Raw genomic sequence first — 18,719 nt, forward strand, 5'->3', positions numbered from 1 at the left:
GATTTAACCCATTTAATATTCTGATAAAAAGTCTTAGTCTTTAAGTTATACAGGTATTAAGTATTATAGGTCAATAGTTATTCATGTTTGTTATACATATAGTCAGATTAATCAGGTTCTTTAGATACATAGATAGGTACTCTTCCACCACTTGAAAGATCTGTAGAACATGACATTTAAATAACTTAAGATTCTGTTGATGTGAGACACAATTGCTCCTGACAGCACTAATCTATTTCTGAGAGAATGTTGAGCATTGAAGACACTCCACTCGGCGTTTGTTTTCTTCTTGGCACAACTGGTCTTTGGGCAAAGAACTGCCCATGCTTTGACCATTGATAAAGTACATGGTATCTGGACTGGATAAGCAGGACACAAGGAAAAGGACTGCCAAACCTTGCCAAGACAGGGTAAGACAGTTCTGAAATTTTTCCTGCCTCTGAAAATGGTCTGGCAGTTATTCTAGTCCTTAGCCAAAGTTGGTTGCTTCAACACTGCAAGTGAGACTTTGGGCAATTGCTTAGGTAGCCAGTTGTCTCTGTCATATACTGCACATTTTGGAAGCTGCTTGCTTGCACTTCCTGCCTGCTCAAGTAATATCATCTCCCTTCTCAGGCCTTCGATAGGGTTGGAGATTAGATAGTTGTAGTTACCTTCCTCTTATGGTTTAGCCAAGCCATTTCCAATACAAGACTTAGACTCTTTAGAATAGGATGTTTATTAAAACATTTAGCATGTGTTCCTTGCTTATTATATATGTTGGTTGTAATCCTAATTTTATATTATATATATATATATTTGTTTTTCAAGACAGGCTTTCTCTGTAGCTTTGGAGCCTCTTCTGGAGCTCTTGTAGCCCAGATTAGCCTTGAACTCACAAAGATCCACCTGCCTCTGCCTCCCAAGTGCTGGGATTAACGGCGTGCACCACCACCACCTGGCTTGGTATCTGTTCTTATTGTATATAGTTTTGAATTGGGTTTGAAACTTTCTCATTTAGACAAAAGGGGGAGGTTATGGGCGAACCTCCTTCAGCCAATAACCTTTAAGAGGCTGGACTAGGTTAAGGTGTTACCTTTTGGGTACCCACAGAAAAACCACCAGCCTGCCCAGGGCTTTCTCTTCTCTCTCTCTCGTTCCTGCGTTACACACCTGAGGTTGGACTTCTTGTTCCTGTTCCATAAGTTTTCCCCTTATAATAAAGAAATATAATTGGAATCTTTTGGAGTTAGCTTGGGATTCTTTGACTTGCATCCTCACCCACCCACTTCCAGTAACGTCTGTCTGTTTGGTTTTGAGACAGGATCATAACATGCAACCCACGCTGGCCAGGAGCTAAACCAGCCTTGAACTTCCATCTTCCTGCTCCACTTTCTTAGCGCTGGAGTTATGGACTTTTGCCGTCTGACCTAGCTGCACCCCCAGCTCCCTATTCTTTCTGTCAGACAGTCTCAGTCTCCAAGCCCAATCTACAGCTGAGGCTGGTCTTGATCTCTTGGCCCTCTTGCTTCTGCCTCCTGATCTCTGTGATTACAGGTGTGTGTGCCACCGTGGCCAGCTCATGTCCTCTCGCTTTAGTGACAGAAAACAGTCCTTCCAGCACAAGGTGAGCATCCCCATCCGAAATATCCAGTGTCCAAGATGCTCACAAATTCAAAACTTTCTCAGCAAATTTCTTCAAATGTAAAACGAGGGTGACAATCCTCCAGGGGATTAAAGAACAGCATGCAGGAAAAGCATGTTGACAAGCCATGCCAGAAATAATAGCTGCCATCGTGAGCTACTGTCCCTAAGGATTTGTGAATTTGTGGGGTAGGAGTCAACGCATTCCTGAGGGCAGACACAATAAGTGGAAAGGGGTCACTCTCATGCCTACCAGATCCTTTCATGATTGTGTTATTTGCTGTGGAAAACTCTTTCTATACAAATGAATATGTATTACTCACATTGGTGAGTAAAGAGCTGACTTGCTGATAGCCAGGCAGGATGTTTGGGGCAGAGGAATGCTGGGGAGAAGAAAGGCAGAGCCAGAGGAGATGACATGAAGCACAGAGCATGCAGGATGGGAAGTGCATCCAGGAGGTAAATGAGCCTCGGGGCAGCATATAGATGAATAGAAATGGATCAGTTTAAGTTATAAGAGCTAGCTAAAAATAAGCCTAAGCTATTGGCCGAGGATTTATAATTGACATTAAGTCTCTGTGTGGTTATTTGGGAGCGGCTGCTGGGACACAGAGAAGTCTGTCTACAACTATCTCAGCTTCTGCAATCTCCCATGCTCAAAACATGCTTTTCTAATCTTAAGGAAGGAGGTACTGCTGTCTATGAGGGTCTGTTTTCCACAAACAGGTAAAGGCCACAGGTGGATTATTTGTAATGTATATTAATAAATTAATTAAAATATCAAGAAGCATCTTTTTTGTTTTCAACACAGGGTTTCTCTGTGTAGCTCTGGCTGTCCTGGAACTTGCTCTGTAGACCAGGCTGGTCTCAAACTCACAGAGATCCGCCTGCTTCTGCCTCCCAAATGCCCGGATTAAAAGTGTGTGCCACCACCACACAGCTCAGTCCCTCCTGCTTTGTTTTTTGCAAGAAGAACCTTTTAATGATGTAACTAACTTAAGTATCAAAACAGCCATGCTGGGGCTGGAGCCATGGCTCACAGTAGAAGAGCCTGCTGGTATACAGAGGACCCGAGTTCAGCTCCCAGTGCTCACATCAGGAGACTCACAACCACCTGTAACTTCAGTTCTTACAGACCAGATGCTCTCTCTGGTCCCAGCTGGCACCCACATAAATGTACAGTGTTGGAGCCTGCGGCTCACCTTATAGGTAGTTAGGAACAGGGTGGGGGTGTTGTTAATCCCACTGGCCAAGAATAAACCCACTACCCCAACTTTTGAGCCAAATGTGAAGCAAATTTATTGAATACTGGCTGGGACAACAGACAATGATCAGGTCCATTCTCAGTATTCCCAGAGTCTGGCACGAGATTATATTAGTCAGAGGCTCATAAAGGCAAAATCCACCATGCCATACACTTCCCACATTCACCCAGTCAGGCATACTTCCTGCCTAGTACTGCCAGCCTCCATGTGATCAAACACATCCCTGTAGTTGGGGCAACCAAACTTCTTTCCAGAAGTGAAAATAAGGGTCTTTTTATCTTACATGAACAACAGCCCCCAGCATTCCAAAAAGTTGTCTGTCCTTAGGCAAGTGGGGCTTACACATTAGAGGCATTTTGGTTTATAGATCTCTGAAGCACAATGATTTAAACTTAAAACATTAACTTTAGCCATCCCAGTTTGGGGGGGGGGGGTGAGGGAGAGAGAACAAAAGAACCGCTGTCACAAAACAGGTCCGAGAGAGGAAGGAAGGCTTTCTCTGAGGGCAGCTGCCGAGTGTGCGTGTCCCAGTAGCAGGAAGGCTGGTTAGACCAAGTAAGTAGTCACGGGTCAAGTTGCGCAAACTTGTCTAAGCGCCCTCACTTCCTGTGTGGGGTTGGGAAGAGGATTCTCAGAAGCCACACCCCACTCTGCAGTGGCACCACTAAGGATGGGTGCAGGCAGCTCTCCCATGTGCCTCTCTCTCGCCTCATTCAAGGGAATGAGGAGCCGGCTGGACAGACCATTACTCTGGGCTATTTTTCTTTCTACTGCACGTAAGCCTGATTCAATATTTTAAGAATTAATGCTCAGGCCAGGAGTAATGGTTCATACCTTTAATCCCAGCATTTGGGAGGCAGAGGCAGGAGAATCTCTGTGAGTTTGAAGTCTACAGAGAAAGTTCCAGGCCAGCCAGGACTACACAGTGAGATCCTGTTTCAAAAAACTGACAAAAACAAACAAACAAACAAAAATCGGCTCTCCAAAACATCACATGGAAAATGAGCGCCTCTTAATCTTCATTTTTTTTTCTCTTTCAGTTCAGAACGCTGCAGTGGATTGTAAGAGGGTGAGAACAAACGGTAAGTCTCATCTCCTAAAAGGATGCTCTTCAGAACGGTAGGATGACTGGCTTTTGGACGTGCGCATTCCTGTACGAGGATTTCTGTGTTTTCAGATCAGCAACCGAGAGCAAAGGCTCCAGTTATCTGCTAGGAAGGAAAGGAGCTGACTCCAGAGGGGTCATTGTAGATTTTTTTTTCCCCCTTGAAACTCAGTGGCAAAGTCTTGAGACAGTTTTTACCATGAAAAACTTCCGACTCCCCTTGCTATCTATCATTTTCTTTTTAGATAGAAAACCCTTGCATAATCATTATAAATGTTATAAGTTACTTACTTTTGAGGCTGAGTCTCATGTAGCTCAGGCTGGCCTCAAACTCCATTATGTGGCTAAAGCTGGACTAGGACTCCCAAGCAAGCCTTCTTAGGGAAAGGACAGCCCCCCAGGATACAGCAAGACCAAGTCCTCAGCACAAAGAAGATTTATTTGCCCCAGGAGGAGGAAGGACAGGGATTAATAGACAAAGACAGGACACAGAGGACAAAGGAGAAGAGGAAAGGAATAGGAAGGGGAAAGGATGCTTGCCCTGGAGGGACAAAGGACCTGCCTCTGGCTAGAGAGGAGACAGCTGTGGCCCATAGGCAAATGATGGTTTATAAAGGGAGAAGGGGAAACCCTGTGTTAGGATGAATTGGTTTGTTTTGATTGGGCATGCTAATTGGGATAGAGCAAGGCAGAGGGAATGGGGGAGAAGGGCAAAAAGCAACCCCTGTTGGTGCCATGTTCACCATGCTCGGGTCTGCTAGAGCCCTTGGCCTTCTGCGTGTCTTCCTCCCACGTGCTGGGATTGCAGGTGTGTGCCACCAGCATTCGAGCTGATCATTTTTGAGTTTGATTTCTTTCATCTGTGAGGTGGGAATGCCCCGGGCTTATTCCGCTGTACAGCATCTGCCAAACAGCACTCCCCAGCTATGCTAACCACGTAAGAGTGTCAGAGTGGCTGCGTACCACAGCCTGTCTCCCCTCTACTTCCAGAAGCAGCCAGTAAGTGGCTTGTTTGATTTTTTTTTTCATTTTTGATTTTATGGATTGTTTGTGATAGGATCTTTTTTTTTTTGTTTTTGTTTGTTTTTTTGTTTTTCAAGACAGGGTTTCTCTGTAGCTTTGGCGCCTGTCCTGGAACTAGCTCTTGTAGACCATGCGGGTCTCGAACTCACAGAGATCTGCCCGCCTCTGCCTCCTGAGTGCTGGGATTAAAGGCGTGTGCCACCACTGCCCAGCTGTGATAGGATCTTGCTACATAGACAAGCACTCACTATGTAGCCCAGGCTGTGTTGAATAGGAAGGAATCCTCCTCCTTTGGCCTCTTAAGTGCTGAGTGTGGCTGAGCATGTTTGTGTCTGTCTGATCCGTCTGTGATGTCAGGATTTATTGAATAGCGATCGATTCACAAACTATGTCAGTTCTGTTGGCTGTAATTGTCCAAGTAGTCCTGATTTCCCTTGATAGCTGGCAGTTAGCACAGTTCTTTCATTCCAATTTTAAATTTAATATTAGCACTCGGATCACATATTACACATCTTACAATAAATATATACATGTAGAGCCGGCAGTGGTGGCGCATGCCTTTAATCCCAGCACTCGGGAGGCAGAGGCACGCACATCTCTGAGTCTGAGGCCAGCCTGGTCTACAGAGTGAGTTCCAGGACAGCCAGAGCTACACAGAGAAAGACTGTCTCAAAAAAATTATGTATGTATGTATGTATGTATGTATGTATGTATGTGTGTATGTGTGTGTGTGTATATGTGTGTGTGTATGTATACAGGTTACAGACTGGCTACCAAAGCCATAGCTGATAGAGTTCAAGGAATTCTAAGAGGCCTTACCTGAAGGCAGTCTAGTGTAGCCCAGGCTGGCCTAGAACTCACTAGGTAGTAGAGACTGATTGACCTTGAATTCTCGATCCTTCTGCCTCCATCCCCCAAATGCTGAATTTACAGCTGTGATTAAACAGGGGAAGACAAGACAGACCCTGGGGACTCTGGGGGCATCCTGGGAATAGAGCGGGAAAGGCCTTCTCATGGGAACTGGGTTTGTGGTGGGTGATGTCATGAGAGTCAAAGCTGCAGGTCTGTCCCTGGTTTGTGGGAAACATAATCCGTGATGAGAAAATTTGGCGGTGCTTACCTGAAAAGCAACACAAATGGGAAGTAAAAGCCCTGGTCAACGCCAAACCAAAACACAGCATAGCGTAAGGAGTCTTTTTGTCTGGGAGCAAGCAAACAAGCCCGCAGTATGGAACATGGGTGTGCACACCAGGTGGCCTCATGAGTGTGTGGTCTCATGGGTGTGCACATCAGGTAGCCTCATGGGTGTGTGGTCTCATGGGTGTGCACACCAGGTAGCCTCATGGGTGTGTGGCCTCATGGGTGCGCACACCAGGTGGCCTCGTGGCTGTGCACACCGGGTTGATGGAGGTGGGTCTTGTAATAATAAAGAAACTGCCTCGGCCCTCATAGGACAGAAAATTAGGTAGGCGGAGTAGACAGAAGAGAATTCTGGGAGAAGGAAGCTTAGTGAGAGAGTCGCCATGATTCTCCCGTGCCAGACAGATGCAGGTTAAGATCCTCCCTGGTAAGCCAGCTCGTGGGCTACGCAGAATATTAGAAATGGGTTAGAACAATATGTAAGAGCTAGCCAATAAGAAACTGGAACTAGCCGGGCCAGGCAATGTTTATTTGAAAGAATACAGTTTCCGTGTAATTATTTCTGGGCATAAGCTAGCCATGTGGGCGGCTGGGTGCCGGGGACGCAGCCCCGCAGCTCCTAATTCAACACCGGGTGGCATCTGGCATACCTGAAGAACAAAGGAAAGGATTGGGGAAACAAAATTGTCCTGAGGTGTTTGTTTCACCTTGGAAAAAAAGGGGGTGTTTCTTACTCTTCTCACTATTGTGACCAATATCAAGACAAGAATCAACTGCAGGGAAGAAGGGTCAACTGGGCTCACAGCTCCCGTGACGGCTGAGAAGTGGTGATGGCCGGGGCCTGAAGCAGCTGGTCACAGAGCCTCCACAATCAGGACGCAGAGAGAGATGGATGCTCAGCTCACTAGCTCCCTGACTCCTTTTTATTCTGACTGGGAACCCACACCTTTTTGGTGGATCACCCACACTCACGTTCCCCACCCCAGTTAACCCAGTCTAGAAGCTTCCTCACAGATGTCCCAGAGGCGGTCTCCTATGTATGTGGTCCTAGAGCCTGTCAGCTTGACATTGTTAACCATTACACTGGGTCTCCTGAAGCTCTGCTTGCCTCTGAACTCCTGTATGGCTAAGGATGGCCTCGAACTCCTGATCCTTCCCGACTCTTATCTCCCTGAGCTGGAATTTCAGGCATGAATTACCATTCCTGATTTATCCCGGGGCATTGTGCACGCTAGGCAAGCACTCCGTTGCAGTTCTAGCCCCGTCAAGCGGTCTTAAGGAAGATCTCCATGTCATTTTTGTCTTTCCAGATTTACCTTCTCCAAAGCTGAACTCAAGTATGAATGTGGTCAGCCTGGGCCAGAATGTATCTCTGTCTTGTTCCAGCAAGAACACATCAGTGAATGTCACCTATTCGCTATTTTTGGGTAGGAAACACCTACAAACCAAGAAAAGTGCGCAAACTGTGACTTTTTACCTGAAGATCTCTAATACCGACGAAACAGGCCCCTACAAATGCAAAACCAATGATTCCAGTGGGTCGAAATACAGTCAGGATTTCAACTTCACCATCGCCCGTAAGTGCCTCTCACCATACAATGGAGGCCTGGGTGGGGGTGGGGGTAGGGGAGGAGGGAGGCAGAAGGGACTCTCTCTGGTGCTATGAGGGGCTCTTGGCAATTCGGAAACACTCAAGAACATGCAAAGGGGCTGGAGACGTGACACAGCAGTGTAGAGCTTGCTGCAGGCTTTCTCCTCCCTGTATGTGTTCTGCTTTTCTCTGTTGCCTTCCCATGCTTCTCTTAGCCCAGAACCAGCAGCCTCGTCTGTGGTGACCTTGATAGTGAGCCCCTTGGAGAGTGAGGGACGGGATCTAAAGACATTAGATCTACAGTCTCGTCAAACCTCATAAACAACCACTGGTTCTCCAGGTCTACCAGTGTGGGGACCCCAAGCCACAATCATCCATGCCAAATTAAATTCAAACGAATCAAAACGGTAGTAAAAAATTCTAGGGCTGGCAAGATGGCTCGGTGGGATAAAGGCACTTGCTGTGCAAGTCAGAGTTTGACCCCTGGAACTCACATAAAGGCGGAAGGAAAGAGCTGACTCCACGGAACTGTTCTCCACCGCCACATGCATGCTGTGGCCTGTGCACCAGTGTACATTTCTTTGAATGTGCACGCAGGTGTGTGCATACTTGTGCACAAACATACACAATTAATACATTTTAAAAACTCAATACCATAGTACTGGGTATATCTTTAACCCCAGTACTCAGGAGACAGAGGCAGGTGAATCTCTGTGAGTTCAAGGCCAGCCTGGTCTACATAGCTAGTTCTAGGCTAACCAGGGCTACGTGGTAAGACACTGTCATAAAAGAAGTAAATAAAATTTAAAAACAAACCCTTGATGCCACAACCTTGTCACATTTCTGGTACTCAAGAGTCACAGGTAACCGGTGACTCTGCCATGCTGGACAACATAGCAGATGTCTATCACTACAGGGGGTTTTGTCAGATGGAAGTGCAGGTCAAAGGTCCGAATCTTAGGGTACAAATGTCCTAATCTAACCTAGCACAGCAGGCGTTCTTTCCACAGGGGATGCTCAGAAGACCAGGGTGTCGGTCACTGTTTTGTTGCTGTCACAGAACACCTGGCCAAACCCTTTCAAGAGAAAGGGTTAATTTGGGTCCCCGGTGACACAGTCATCCAGAAAGGGACAGTCACAGCCGCAGGAGCGGGAGGTGGTGGGTCATATTTCATCCACATACAGGAAGGAGAGAGACAGAGAGAGAGAGTGGGGGGGAGAGAGGGGGAGTGAGGGGTATCCTTGTGCTCAGTTTTTATATTATTATTATTATTATTTGGACACAGTCTTATTATGTAGCCTTGCCTAGCCTGGAACTCACTATGTAGACCAGGCTAGCCTCAGACTCACAGAGATCCATCCACCAGCCTCTACCCCAAGGGAGGTGTCAGCAGGCCACTTTCTCTCTTATGCAACCTGGGACTTTTCCCATGGGATGGCACCACCCATGCCTAGGGTGGATCTGTGCACCTCAGTTAACCTAATCTATATAATCCCTCATGACTTGCCCAGAAATTCAAGTCCTAGGGGATTCTAGATCTGATCAAGGTGACACCGCTCTTTGCCAGCACGGCCAGAGGTATAGGTTTTTACAAGCGTCTCATGCTATGGGCTCCAGGTGGGAGGCAGCAGGAATAATGAAAGTGGCAATTGTGGCTGTCATAGGATGGAGAGGGAGGAGGAAACTGACACAGACCTGGAGGTGTGGCACACAGTGATTTAACAGAGTCCTCTACCCTGCATGGTAAGGCCGCCAAACGCGCATTCTCTGCACATAGCCCTCCTTTTTTGTTTTGTTTTGGCTTTTATAAAAATATTTATTTACTATGTATACAATATTCTGTCTGTGTATATGCCTGAAGGCCAGAAGAGGGCGCCAGACCTCTTTACAGATGGTTGTGAGCCACCAGGTGGTTGCTGGGAATTGAACTCAGGACCTTTGGAAGAGCAGGCAATGCGCTTATAACCACTGAGCCATCTCTCCAGCCCTTGTTTTGGCTTTTTTGAGACAAAGTTTCTCTGTAGCTTTGGAGCCTGTCCTGAACTAGCTCTTGTAGACCAGGCTGGCCTTGAACTCACAGAGATCCGCCTGCCTTTTCCTTCCGAGTGCTGGGATTAAAGGCGTGTGCCACCACCGCCCAGGTCCTGCGGTTTTTTCGAGTGACATTCTGTCCCATCAAACTGTTGCTGGATTATAAAACATGACCATCTTCAGTGAAGTCTCACAGGTACTTCTCTATCGATGGCTCACTTGGTGCAGGCTGCTGTTTGTTGAAGCTAAATGGCTTCCAGGACATCAGTGGTACCTAAACCATGGTAATTCCCTGAGCCCCATCAGGACTGATGGCTGGAGCCATAAGCACAGGCTTCTCCCTCTGGGATTCACTTGTCACCTAAGGCTCGAGAACTTGGATGAACCACACCCTGACTCTGGTTGGGTGGTTCCTGCCCTCATGGAGCCTCTGGTCTAGGGGGAAGGACACAAAACCCAGACAAACGACTCGGAAACTGTGCGGGCTGTTGTTAAGGACACTGGCACAGCGTGGGGAAAGGCAAGGTCTGGTGGAGGGCCCACCTAGGCGAGGCGGAAGGGCCTGTCCGAGGGGCTGGGAGAATGAGAAGGAGCTGGCTATGAGGGGAGACTGGGAAAAGAGGGCTCTGGTTGATGTTCTCGGGGCGTTCAGGGCTCCAGCTTGGGATAGGGACCGAGCTAGTTCGAGGTGGTTGAAGGTCAGAGAAGCAGGCCAGCCCAGGGGAAACTTCAGACACAGGGTGTCAAGTTTGCAGGGGTCTGGAGTAGTGGGGGTCAGGGCTCTGCGTCCAGTCTGCATTTGTCAGGACCGTGACCTTGGGCCTTTCCTTCTTCCTTTGGAAGCAGGCTCTTGCGTAGCCAAGGCTAGCTTTATACTCATTTACGTAGCCAAGGCTAACTTTATACTCACTTAAGTAGCCAAGGATGACTCGTATGGAGTTTCAGGACAGCCAGGACTACAGAAAGAGACCCTATCTCAAAAAGCAAAGATAGATAGATAGATAGATAGATAGATAGATAGATAGATAGATAGATGATAGATAGATCTAAAGAAATCTATTTAAAAAAAAAAAACACCAAACTGTAGAAAGAAAAGAGTAGGGGTTGACAGCAGACCAGAGCCCTGTATTTCCTGTTTTGAGTTTCCCTTGAATAAATTTAGCAGGGCCACTTCTGCTTTTTGGAGGAAGTAAAAATACTTGTATAACTGAATCCTATAAATGGAAGCATAGAAGTGTGATACTTTTGGTTTAGAACAAAGTGGACCTTCCATCGTATACTTGGGACTGGACTGTTGGCACATGCCCATGGCTCCGTGAGTGGAGGTGCTTGGCACCACGTCTGCCCGGTTCAGTGTGACCCCTGGGACCCACATAGTGGAAAGAACCGACTCCCATAGGTTGTCTTTTGGCGTCTATATGCACATGTAAGTGTATGTATGTATACACCCTAAATAAATTTTGATTGCAGTCATTCTCAAGAATGAACAAACTGGCTAGGTGGTGGTGGCACACTCCTTTAATCCCAGCACTCAGGAGGCTGAGGTAGGTGAATCCGAGTTCGAGGGCAGCCTCTTCTGTAAGAGCGAGTCCCAGGACAGTCAGGGCTACACAGAGAAGCCATGTCTTGAAAAACCAAAACAATAACAAACAAATAGCCAGGTGTGTTATACACCTGTAATCTCAGCATTTGGGAATTGGAAGCAGGAGAGTCAGGAGTTTAAGCTAGTCTCGGCTACATAGCAAGTTCAAGACAAGACAAAATGAAGTCTGAGCTAAGAGGCGACCTTGCTCCACCCTCTAATTCCTCAGCGCTTGGCTTGGGCCACACTGCGCATGCGCGGTTAGTCAGGCTAGGTGCTTGTCTGGTCCCCAGGTGTGTGTGGCTCCTCAGCAGGTCGTTAGCCTCGAGGCCAGTGAGCTGGAGTAAGGGGTTGATCTGTGTGCATGGATGGAGTACTCGGATATTGTTTGAGTGCCCACTTTTATCCTTATAGACCTGGCAGCTGTCCTGGTCTGTCAGATGGGAACAGGTCTAAACTGATTTTATTTGTTATGTGTGCATGCACACCTGTGCATGCGGCATTACGTGGATGTCAGCGGACAGTTTTGATGGGGATGCTCTATGCTTCCTCAGTGTGGGTTCCAGGGATCAAATTCAGGTCCTCCGGCTTGCCTGGCAGCACTTTACCCTCCTGAGTCATTCCGCCAGCCCCAGACCAATCTAACTCCATGCTGCATGTAACACCTAATACGTGGGACTTGTGCCTGTCCTTACTTACTGCGCTGTGAGGAACCCAGGCATGAAGAGCTAGGCCACTCTGTGATGTGCCCGTGGGGGAGGGAGAATGAGGATATGACTTTAAGAACTTCGCGGCCCAGCATGGGAACTCTCGTGAGGTACAGAGTGTACTGGTTAACTCAGGAGACAGCCATGGCGGCCTTTCCTAGCGCCCTTGGCAGGTCGGTGTTGTAGCCAGTGGTGACCTGCGCACGCTGTTTTCTTACAGAAGAGAGCTGCCCTTCATGTCTGCTGTCACGGCTGCTGCCTGCAGCGTTACTGGGGCTGCTGGTAATAATCCTAGTTCTGGTTTTCTTCATTCGAACAAAGTACAAAAGAGGTGAGTTCTCCCTGGTATGGTCCTGTGAGGTTCAGACTCAGCGGGGCAGAGGGAGAAGGGGCCGAGTCAGAAATGGAGCAGGGAGGGGCTGGAGAGATGGCTCCGCAGCTGGGAGCACCCATGGTGTAGCACGACGAGCCCTTGTAACTCCGGTTTCAGGGGATCAGGTGCCCTCTCCTGACCCGTGGTGGGCACTGGGCACACACAGGGTGTCCATACATGGCAGGCAAAATACTTATGCACATAAAAGAATTAAAAATTTAAAACGAATACTTAGATTAAAAAAAGTGGAGCAGTGAAACTATGGTCTTCTGATCTCAGATGGTTGGAAAGTGGGCCTGGTTAGGACCTGGCTGGGAGACATGGAGTAGGGAGAAAAAAAAGAGGAGGGCTCGATCCCTGGAGCCCACAGGATGGAAGGGGAAAACTGACTCCAGTGAGTTGTCCTCTGACTTCCACAGTGCTGTGCGCTGTGCCTATAACCACACACTAGCAAGTAAATAAATGTAATTTTTTAAAAAAAAATTTAGAAAGAGGGGGCTGGAGAGATGGCTCAGTGGTAAAGAGCATTGCCTGCTCTTCTAAAGGTCCTGAGTTCAATTCCCAGCAACCACATGGTGGCTCACAACCATCTGTAATGAGATCTGGCACCCTCTTCTGGCCTTCAGGCATACACACAGAATATTGTATCCATAATAAATAAATAAATAAATATTAAAAAAAATTTAGAAAGAGATGAGACAAAGCCAGGTGGTGGTGCACACCTTTAATCCCAACACAGAGAAGGCTGAGTCAGGCAGATGTCCAGATTTGAGGCCAGCCTGGTCTACATAGTGAGTTCTATGACTCTGTAGGCTACAGAGAAACCCTATCTTGAAAAACCAAGCAAAAATAAGAGATGAGAAATGAAGAGGTGAAGAGACAGATTTCATGAGCTCACAGGGCTTGACCTTCAAGTCCTCAGTGAGGCCCTTCTGATGGGGGTTGTCTGGAGAGCCAACCTTGCCTGGATACAGCTTACACACAGCCCTATGCCCCCAATCCCCAATGACTGAATTAGAATTCTGCAGCTGCAGCTACTGTCTCTAAATTATTAATAATATTTGTACTTTTATTTTGTGATTGGATCTTTCTATGTATGCCTGGTTGGCTTTGAACTCACAATGATGCTCCTATCTCAGCTTAGGAATGCTGAGCTTATAGGCATGCACCACTACTCCCAATTTATACTTTTTTTCCTTTGAGACTGGGTCTTGTAGCCCAGGCTGGCCTTGAACTCACTGTGACTTCTGATCCCCACTGTAGTCCAGTGCTGGGATTACAAGCACAGGCCCCTCCATTCAATTTATTTGACAGTAGGAATGAAACCCAGGGCGTCGGACACAATGAAATTTGCAATTTTACTCCCCTATCTTTCTTTTTAACGGAACGCCATGTGCTAAACCGGAGCTCTACACGGAATCACGCCTCAGCACCTCAGGTGTGCTTGTTGGTGGCATCCAGACCTTTACTCTGCTGTGAGACCATCAGTGACCCCACACCCTTGTCAGCTTCCCTTGCTGGAACCCAGTGCCCCGAGACAGTCCCTCACTCTGTCTCCCCTGCCCGGTAGCCACCTTTCTGTGTTCTGTCGCTACAGCTCTAACTATTGGTTCCAGCGGCATTCTGCAGCAGCTGCCTGTCTTATTTTGTGACAAGGTCTCCTCTATTCCCCAGGCTGTCCTCAAACTTACCGCGTAGTTGAGGACAGCCTTGAACTTCTGGTCCTCCTGAGTGGGTGGGTTGCAGGTGTGCAGAATGAGCCTGCTTGCTAGGCAAGGACTCTACCAACTGTGCCCCATCCCCAGGGACTGTCCTTTGGTGTGTGGCTCCTGTGCATAGCAGAATTCTTTCCTCTTAGGCTGGGGAACACTCTGATCTGTGTGCACACCTAATGTCATCTTCCTACCCCTGCATCCCATGCTTGGGTGGCGTGCATCTTCTGGCAGTGATAAACAGTACTTCTGTGCACCTGGGCATGCGTGTGTGGCCGCCATTGTTCACAGCGAGAGACTCCTGAAGCTCACTGTGTATCATAGAGGTGGTCCCGAGAAGAAGCCCTTCAAAGGGTGGAGCCTCTACTCTCTCAGCCTCCTTCAGGAAGCTCGGGGTGTGGCATTGGATGGGGACCTCTCTCTCTCTTCCCACTTGAGGCATGACAGCAACAAGAAACCTTTCACCAGCTGGGCAGTGGTGGCGCACGCCTTTAATCTCAGTACTCAGGAGGCAAAGGCAGGTGGATCTCAGTGAGTTCGAGGCCAGCCTGGTCTACAGAGGGAGTTCCAGGACAGGCTCCAAAGCTACAGAGAAACCCTGTCTAAGAGAAAAGAAAAGAAAAGAAAAGAAAAGAAAAGAAAAGAAAAGAAAAGAAAAAGAAGGAAAGAAACCCTTTCTTCACAATTCAGTTAGGAGCCTTTCCCGTTCCCTATTTACCTCTAAGCCCTTCTCTGGTAAAGATTTCACAGTGGCCCCTTCCCTGGTCACACACACGTGGAGAAAGCTAGATTTACACAAAACAGCACTGTGTCTCAGCACAGAAGGCTCCAAGCAGAGGGCTGTTGGGTACCTGGTGCCTTTGCCTCTCTGGGTCTCAGCCTTCTGGTCTGTGGAACAGGGCTATGGAGAAACTCTGAATTAGTAAGACTCATTCACAGATGTCAGGCCCTGTGCCTCCCTCCATCTCTACAGGGACAAAGGTCACAGAGGGCAGGCACTCCATTGATACAATAGTTGAAAAGCCCCTGGGACAGGTCAGTAGTACAGTCCTTGCTGAACTCGCATGCCCTAAAAACCCTTGAAAGTGGGTGCCCTACTTAACACAGCTCCTCAAACATCTCCAGAACATCTCCCTTTTCTGCAAACAAAACCATTGTCAAAGTGGCATTAAGATTCCCAGCTCTCGGGAGGCAGAGACAGGGGGTCTCAGAGTTCAAGGCCCGCCTGGTCTACAAAGCAAGTTCCAGGGCTACACAGAGGAACCCTGTCTTAAAAAATTTCTGCTGACAGAACTTAGCAGCATCACTCATCTCTGGAAGGTGACTTAAGGCTCCTTACCAACTGTTCTTCTCAGGAAGGAGAGAAAACATCTGTAGGCTAAGACAGGCCTGGTCAGGAGGCCCTGGGGCAGAGGAGTGGCTGTCCCACACAGATCTGTGGCTGTGTTCGTCCTTACTTCAGGCCAGCACTGAAGCATGCCTCTTAGAATCACGGGAAATTCTGCACCTTGGCAGAGAAGACAGGAAAAATGTCTAAACTGGTTAAATGTGACACCTCTGTCTTTTTTTTTTTTTTTTTTTTTTTTTTTTTGGTCAGGAAAAGCTCAGAGAGCGAGCGAGTCCAAGAGTTCTGGAGATGCAGTCACGCAAGGCGAGCTGTATGCAAACGTCTGTGAGACTCAGACAGGTTAGGAGCCTGGCCGGCTATTTTGATGAGTTTGGTTGGCTGGTTTGGGGTGACTGTGTACTGGTATAGTATAATATGTATATATGGTATGCTGTTTGGATGAGTTTGGTTGGTTTGGGGTGACTGTGTACATATATAGTATAATATGTATATATGGTATGGTGCTGAAACTCAAACCCAAGGGGTCACATATGCTAGACAAGTACTCTACACAATTCTGGTTATGAAAAAAAAAAGTTTTTAAAAAGATTCTCTAGAAAGATGGGTTAAAAAAAAAGGGGGGGAAGGAAAGTAACAGAGTATCCCAGCTCCCTCCCACCTCTGCCCTCCATCTCCCATCTTCCTCTCCAGATGGCCAGATGTGGCATGTCACCAGTCAGCCATTCTAGCCTCGATTCCTTTTAATATACTTACAGATGACTTTATATTAGCTTGGGATGACCCATGCTGTATCCCAAAGTCTTTGATGATCATATTTTTGTTTTTTTGTTTTCAAGATAAGATTTCTCTGTGTAGCCTTTGCTGTCTTAGAACTTGCTGTGTAAACCAGGCTGGCCTCAAACTCAGAGATCCACCTGCCTCTGCCTCCCGAGTGCTGGGATTAAAAACGTGCACCACCACTGCCCAGCTATGATCATCTTTTTAAAAAAGTTTTTGTTGTTAATATGTTTTGTTTTGTGACTGCCTTGTTATGTAGCCCAGCCTGGCTTCAAGCTTGCAATCCTCCTGCCTCAGCCTCTTGAGGGCGCTGGAATCACAAACATGTGATACTATGTCCAAGTTGATCTTTAAAAACATCTATTTTAATAACAAATAAAAACTATATATGTTTATTATGTGCAACTTGGTTATTTGGGAGCAGATTTTTTTTTCTGTTTGCTTGTTCACTTTTTTATTAGCATCTAGTCTAGGCTGACTTTGAACTCGCTATGCAGCAAAGGATGACCTCAAACTCATGACAATCCTCCTGCTTCATCCTAGTCCTAGGATTACAAATGCGACTTAAACTGCATGTCATCCCTGCCCAGAGGCCACAATAACCTTTTCTGTATCTATTTCAGTCTGCATGCTGCAGGAGCAAGCACGTCTCATTTTTGTTTGCTTGCTTATTTGCTTCTTGCGATGCTTAGAATCAAACCCAGGGCTCCACACATGGCAGCCGAGTGCTGGAGTAAGTGAGAGAGCATAAAACTGGTCCTCCACCGTCTTCAAGAGGGTAGTACTTAATGACTAGCTAGAGTCACCACACCGTACAATATTTAGCCGCTTATCAGATCGGACACTGCACGTTGGATGCTTTGTGGTGGAAGGGCCTAGCTATGGGCTCCGTCCTGGGCAGCTCAACTGGTCCCGGTCGCGCTCTGAGCACTGTGCAAGCCCTGACACACCAGCACCAGCTCCCATTCTCTGCCATTCCCATCTTGCCAGGCAGGAGCATGGATCCGACTTGGAGGGACAGCAACACGTTCCCACCCCCGCAAAGGAAAGTGTTCTCTCTTGGCGCCCCCACCACACGGTTGGAGGATTCAAGAATCAGCTTAGTGACGCTATGCACTGTTTTTCTTTTTTGGTTCTCTTTGTTTTTGCTCAGAGGCAGGACAACCCCAGGAGCTACACTATGCCACTCCAGTCTTCAAGGAGGTGGTACCCAGGGAACAAGGTGAGCCATGATGGGGACAAGAGATGCTTTTGGAATGAGACAAGAGTCCCTGCGACATCACTGTGAGCAGGGACTTTGTATCTGGGATATGGGGACCCCAGGTGCCCAGAAAGTCAACAGTAACCAATAACAGCTCCCACAAATATGTCAGGTGCTGAGGCTGGAGGAGAAAAAGACAAGGTAGAGACTGTCTTCTAAATACTTCCAAGACAGGCTGGAGAGATGACTTGTCCCTCCCAGAGGACCTGCGTCCACTTCCCACGCTCAAGTCAGGCAGCTCACGACCGCCTGTAACTTCAGCACCTGGCCTCCAAGGGCACCTGTGCCCACGTGTGCATACACCCCTCACATGCACGAAATTAAAAGAAAAATTAAAAAAAAAATAAAAAAACTCCCAAGAGGATTCAGGGTCACTACTAAAACATTTTCAAGGAGCAGTTGAGGGCTGGGTGGGGGCTACAGACAGGGGCAACCTCACGTAAGACTCGAACCAACAGGATGTGTTGTAATGGAGGGGAATCTACCACTCTTGAGCATGTGGGATCCTCCCCGAGACTGAGGATTCAAACTGGAGCCAGGATTGTTTAAAGTGACCGCCAAGTTGGAAGCTGGCCGTGATGGTGCACACCTGTAATCCCTCAGAACCCTCACAAGTCAGGCGGTTCAGCATCAGCTCCCAAGCCCCCACAGAACCGTTCACCAAGCTCTAAGCGCTGGGTGGTTTTTCTAGCCCAAAGTTCCACAACCTTCCCAGAAATGACCTGGTCAGGTCTTTCACAGTGGTATGTGGATCCAAAGGACTTGGGGTATGTTTAAAAACTTACAGGTTACATCCATCATAGTGGTGGGGAGGCCAGGGCTGGAGCTCAAAGCAGGAACTGAAGCCAAGGACCCGGAAGAATGCTGCTAATGGCAAGCTTGCTCAGACTGCTTTTCCACACAACCCAGGACCACCTGCCAAGGGGTGGCACCTCCCACAGTGTGATGGGCCCTCCCACATTAATCGTTAATCAAGAAAATACCCTTTAAGTTGGGCGGTGGCCTGTGTGGCACTCAGGAGGCAGAGTTCAAGGCCAATCTGGCCTACAGAGAGAGTTCCAGGACAGCCAAGGCTACACAGAGAAATCCTGTCTTGAAAAAATAACAGACAGAAAAAAAAATACCCTTCAGACTTATCCACATGCTGTAGGACAATGGTCTGTACCCTGTCAATTGTATT

General features: G+C 47.6%; 1 protein-coding gene across 3 annotated transcripts; it reads left to right on the forward strand.

The window, feature by feature from the left end:
- Positions 1-3,538: 3,538 nt before the first annotated feature.
- On the forward strand, positions 3,539-17,903 carry Milr1 (mast cell immunoglobulin like receptor 1). Of its 3 annotated transcripts, XM_050164267.1 has the most exons (6): positions 3,539-3,664; positions 3,929-3,970; positions 7,467-7,733; positions 12,289-12,399; positions 15,751-15,840; positions 17,432-17,856. In XM_050164267.1, the coding sequence occupies exons 1-6, from the start codon at positions 3,559-3,561 to the stop codon at positions 17,509-17,511; spliced, it is 696 nt and encodes a 231-aa protein (XP_050020224.1). In that variant the 5' UTR covers positions 3,539-3,558; the 3' UTR covers positions 17,512-17,856. The 3 variants fall into 3 exon arrangements, with proteins under 3 accessions (XP_050020224.1, XP_050020225.1, XP_050020226.1); XM_050164268.1 differs by lacking the exon at positions 12,289-12,399 and having other exon boundaries at positions 17,432-17,903; XM_050164269.1 differs by lacking the exons at positions 3,539-3,664; positions 3,929-3,970 and adding an exon at positions 6,432-6,583 and having other exon boundaries at positions 17,432-17,846.
- The last annotated feature ends 816 nt before the right edge of the window (positions 17,904-18,719 follow it).

Source organism: Alexandromys fortis, unplaced genomic scaffold (genome assembly GCF_014885135.2).
Source record: "Alexandromys fortis isolate MF-2015 unplaced genomic scaffold, M_Fortis_MF-2015_v1.1 scaffold_156, whole genome shotgun sequence".
In the NCBI taxonomy this organism is placed as follows: Eukaryota; Metazoa; Chordata; class Mammalia; order Rodentia; family Cricetidae; genus Alexandromys; species Alexandromys fortis.

Excerpts from the sequence above, each read along its gene's own strand:
- Milr1 (XM_050164267.1), top strand. The coding sequence starts at position 3,559 with ATGGGTGCAGGCAGCTCTCCCATGTGCCTCTCTCTCGCCTCATTCAAG. Across the intron at positions 3,665-3,928 it reads TATTTTTCTTTCTACTGCAC|TTCAGAACGCTGCAGTGGAT; the intron begins GTAAGCCTGATT and ends TTTCTCTTTCAG. Across the intron at positions 12,400-15,750 it reads TCGAACAAAGTACAAAAGAG|GAAAAGCTCAGAGAGCGAGC; the intron begins GTGAGTTCTCCC and ends TTTTTTGGTCAG.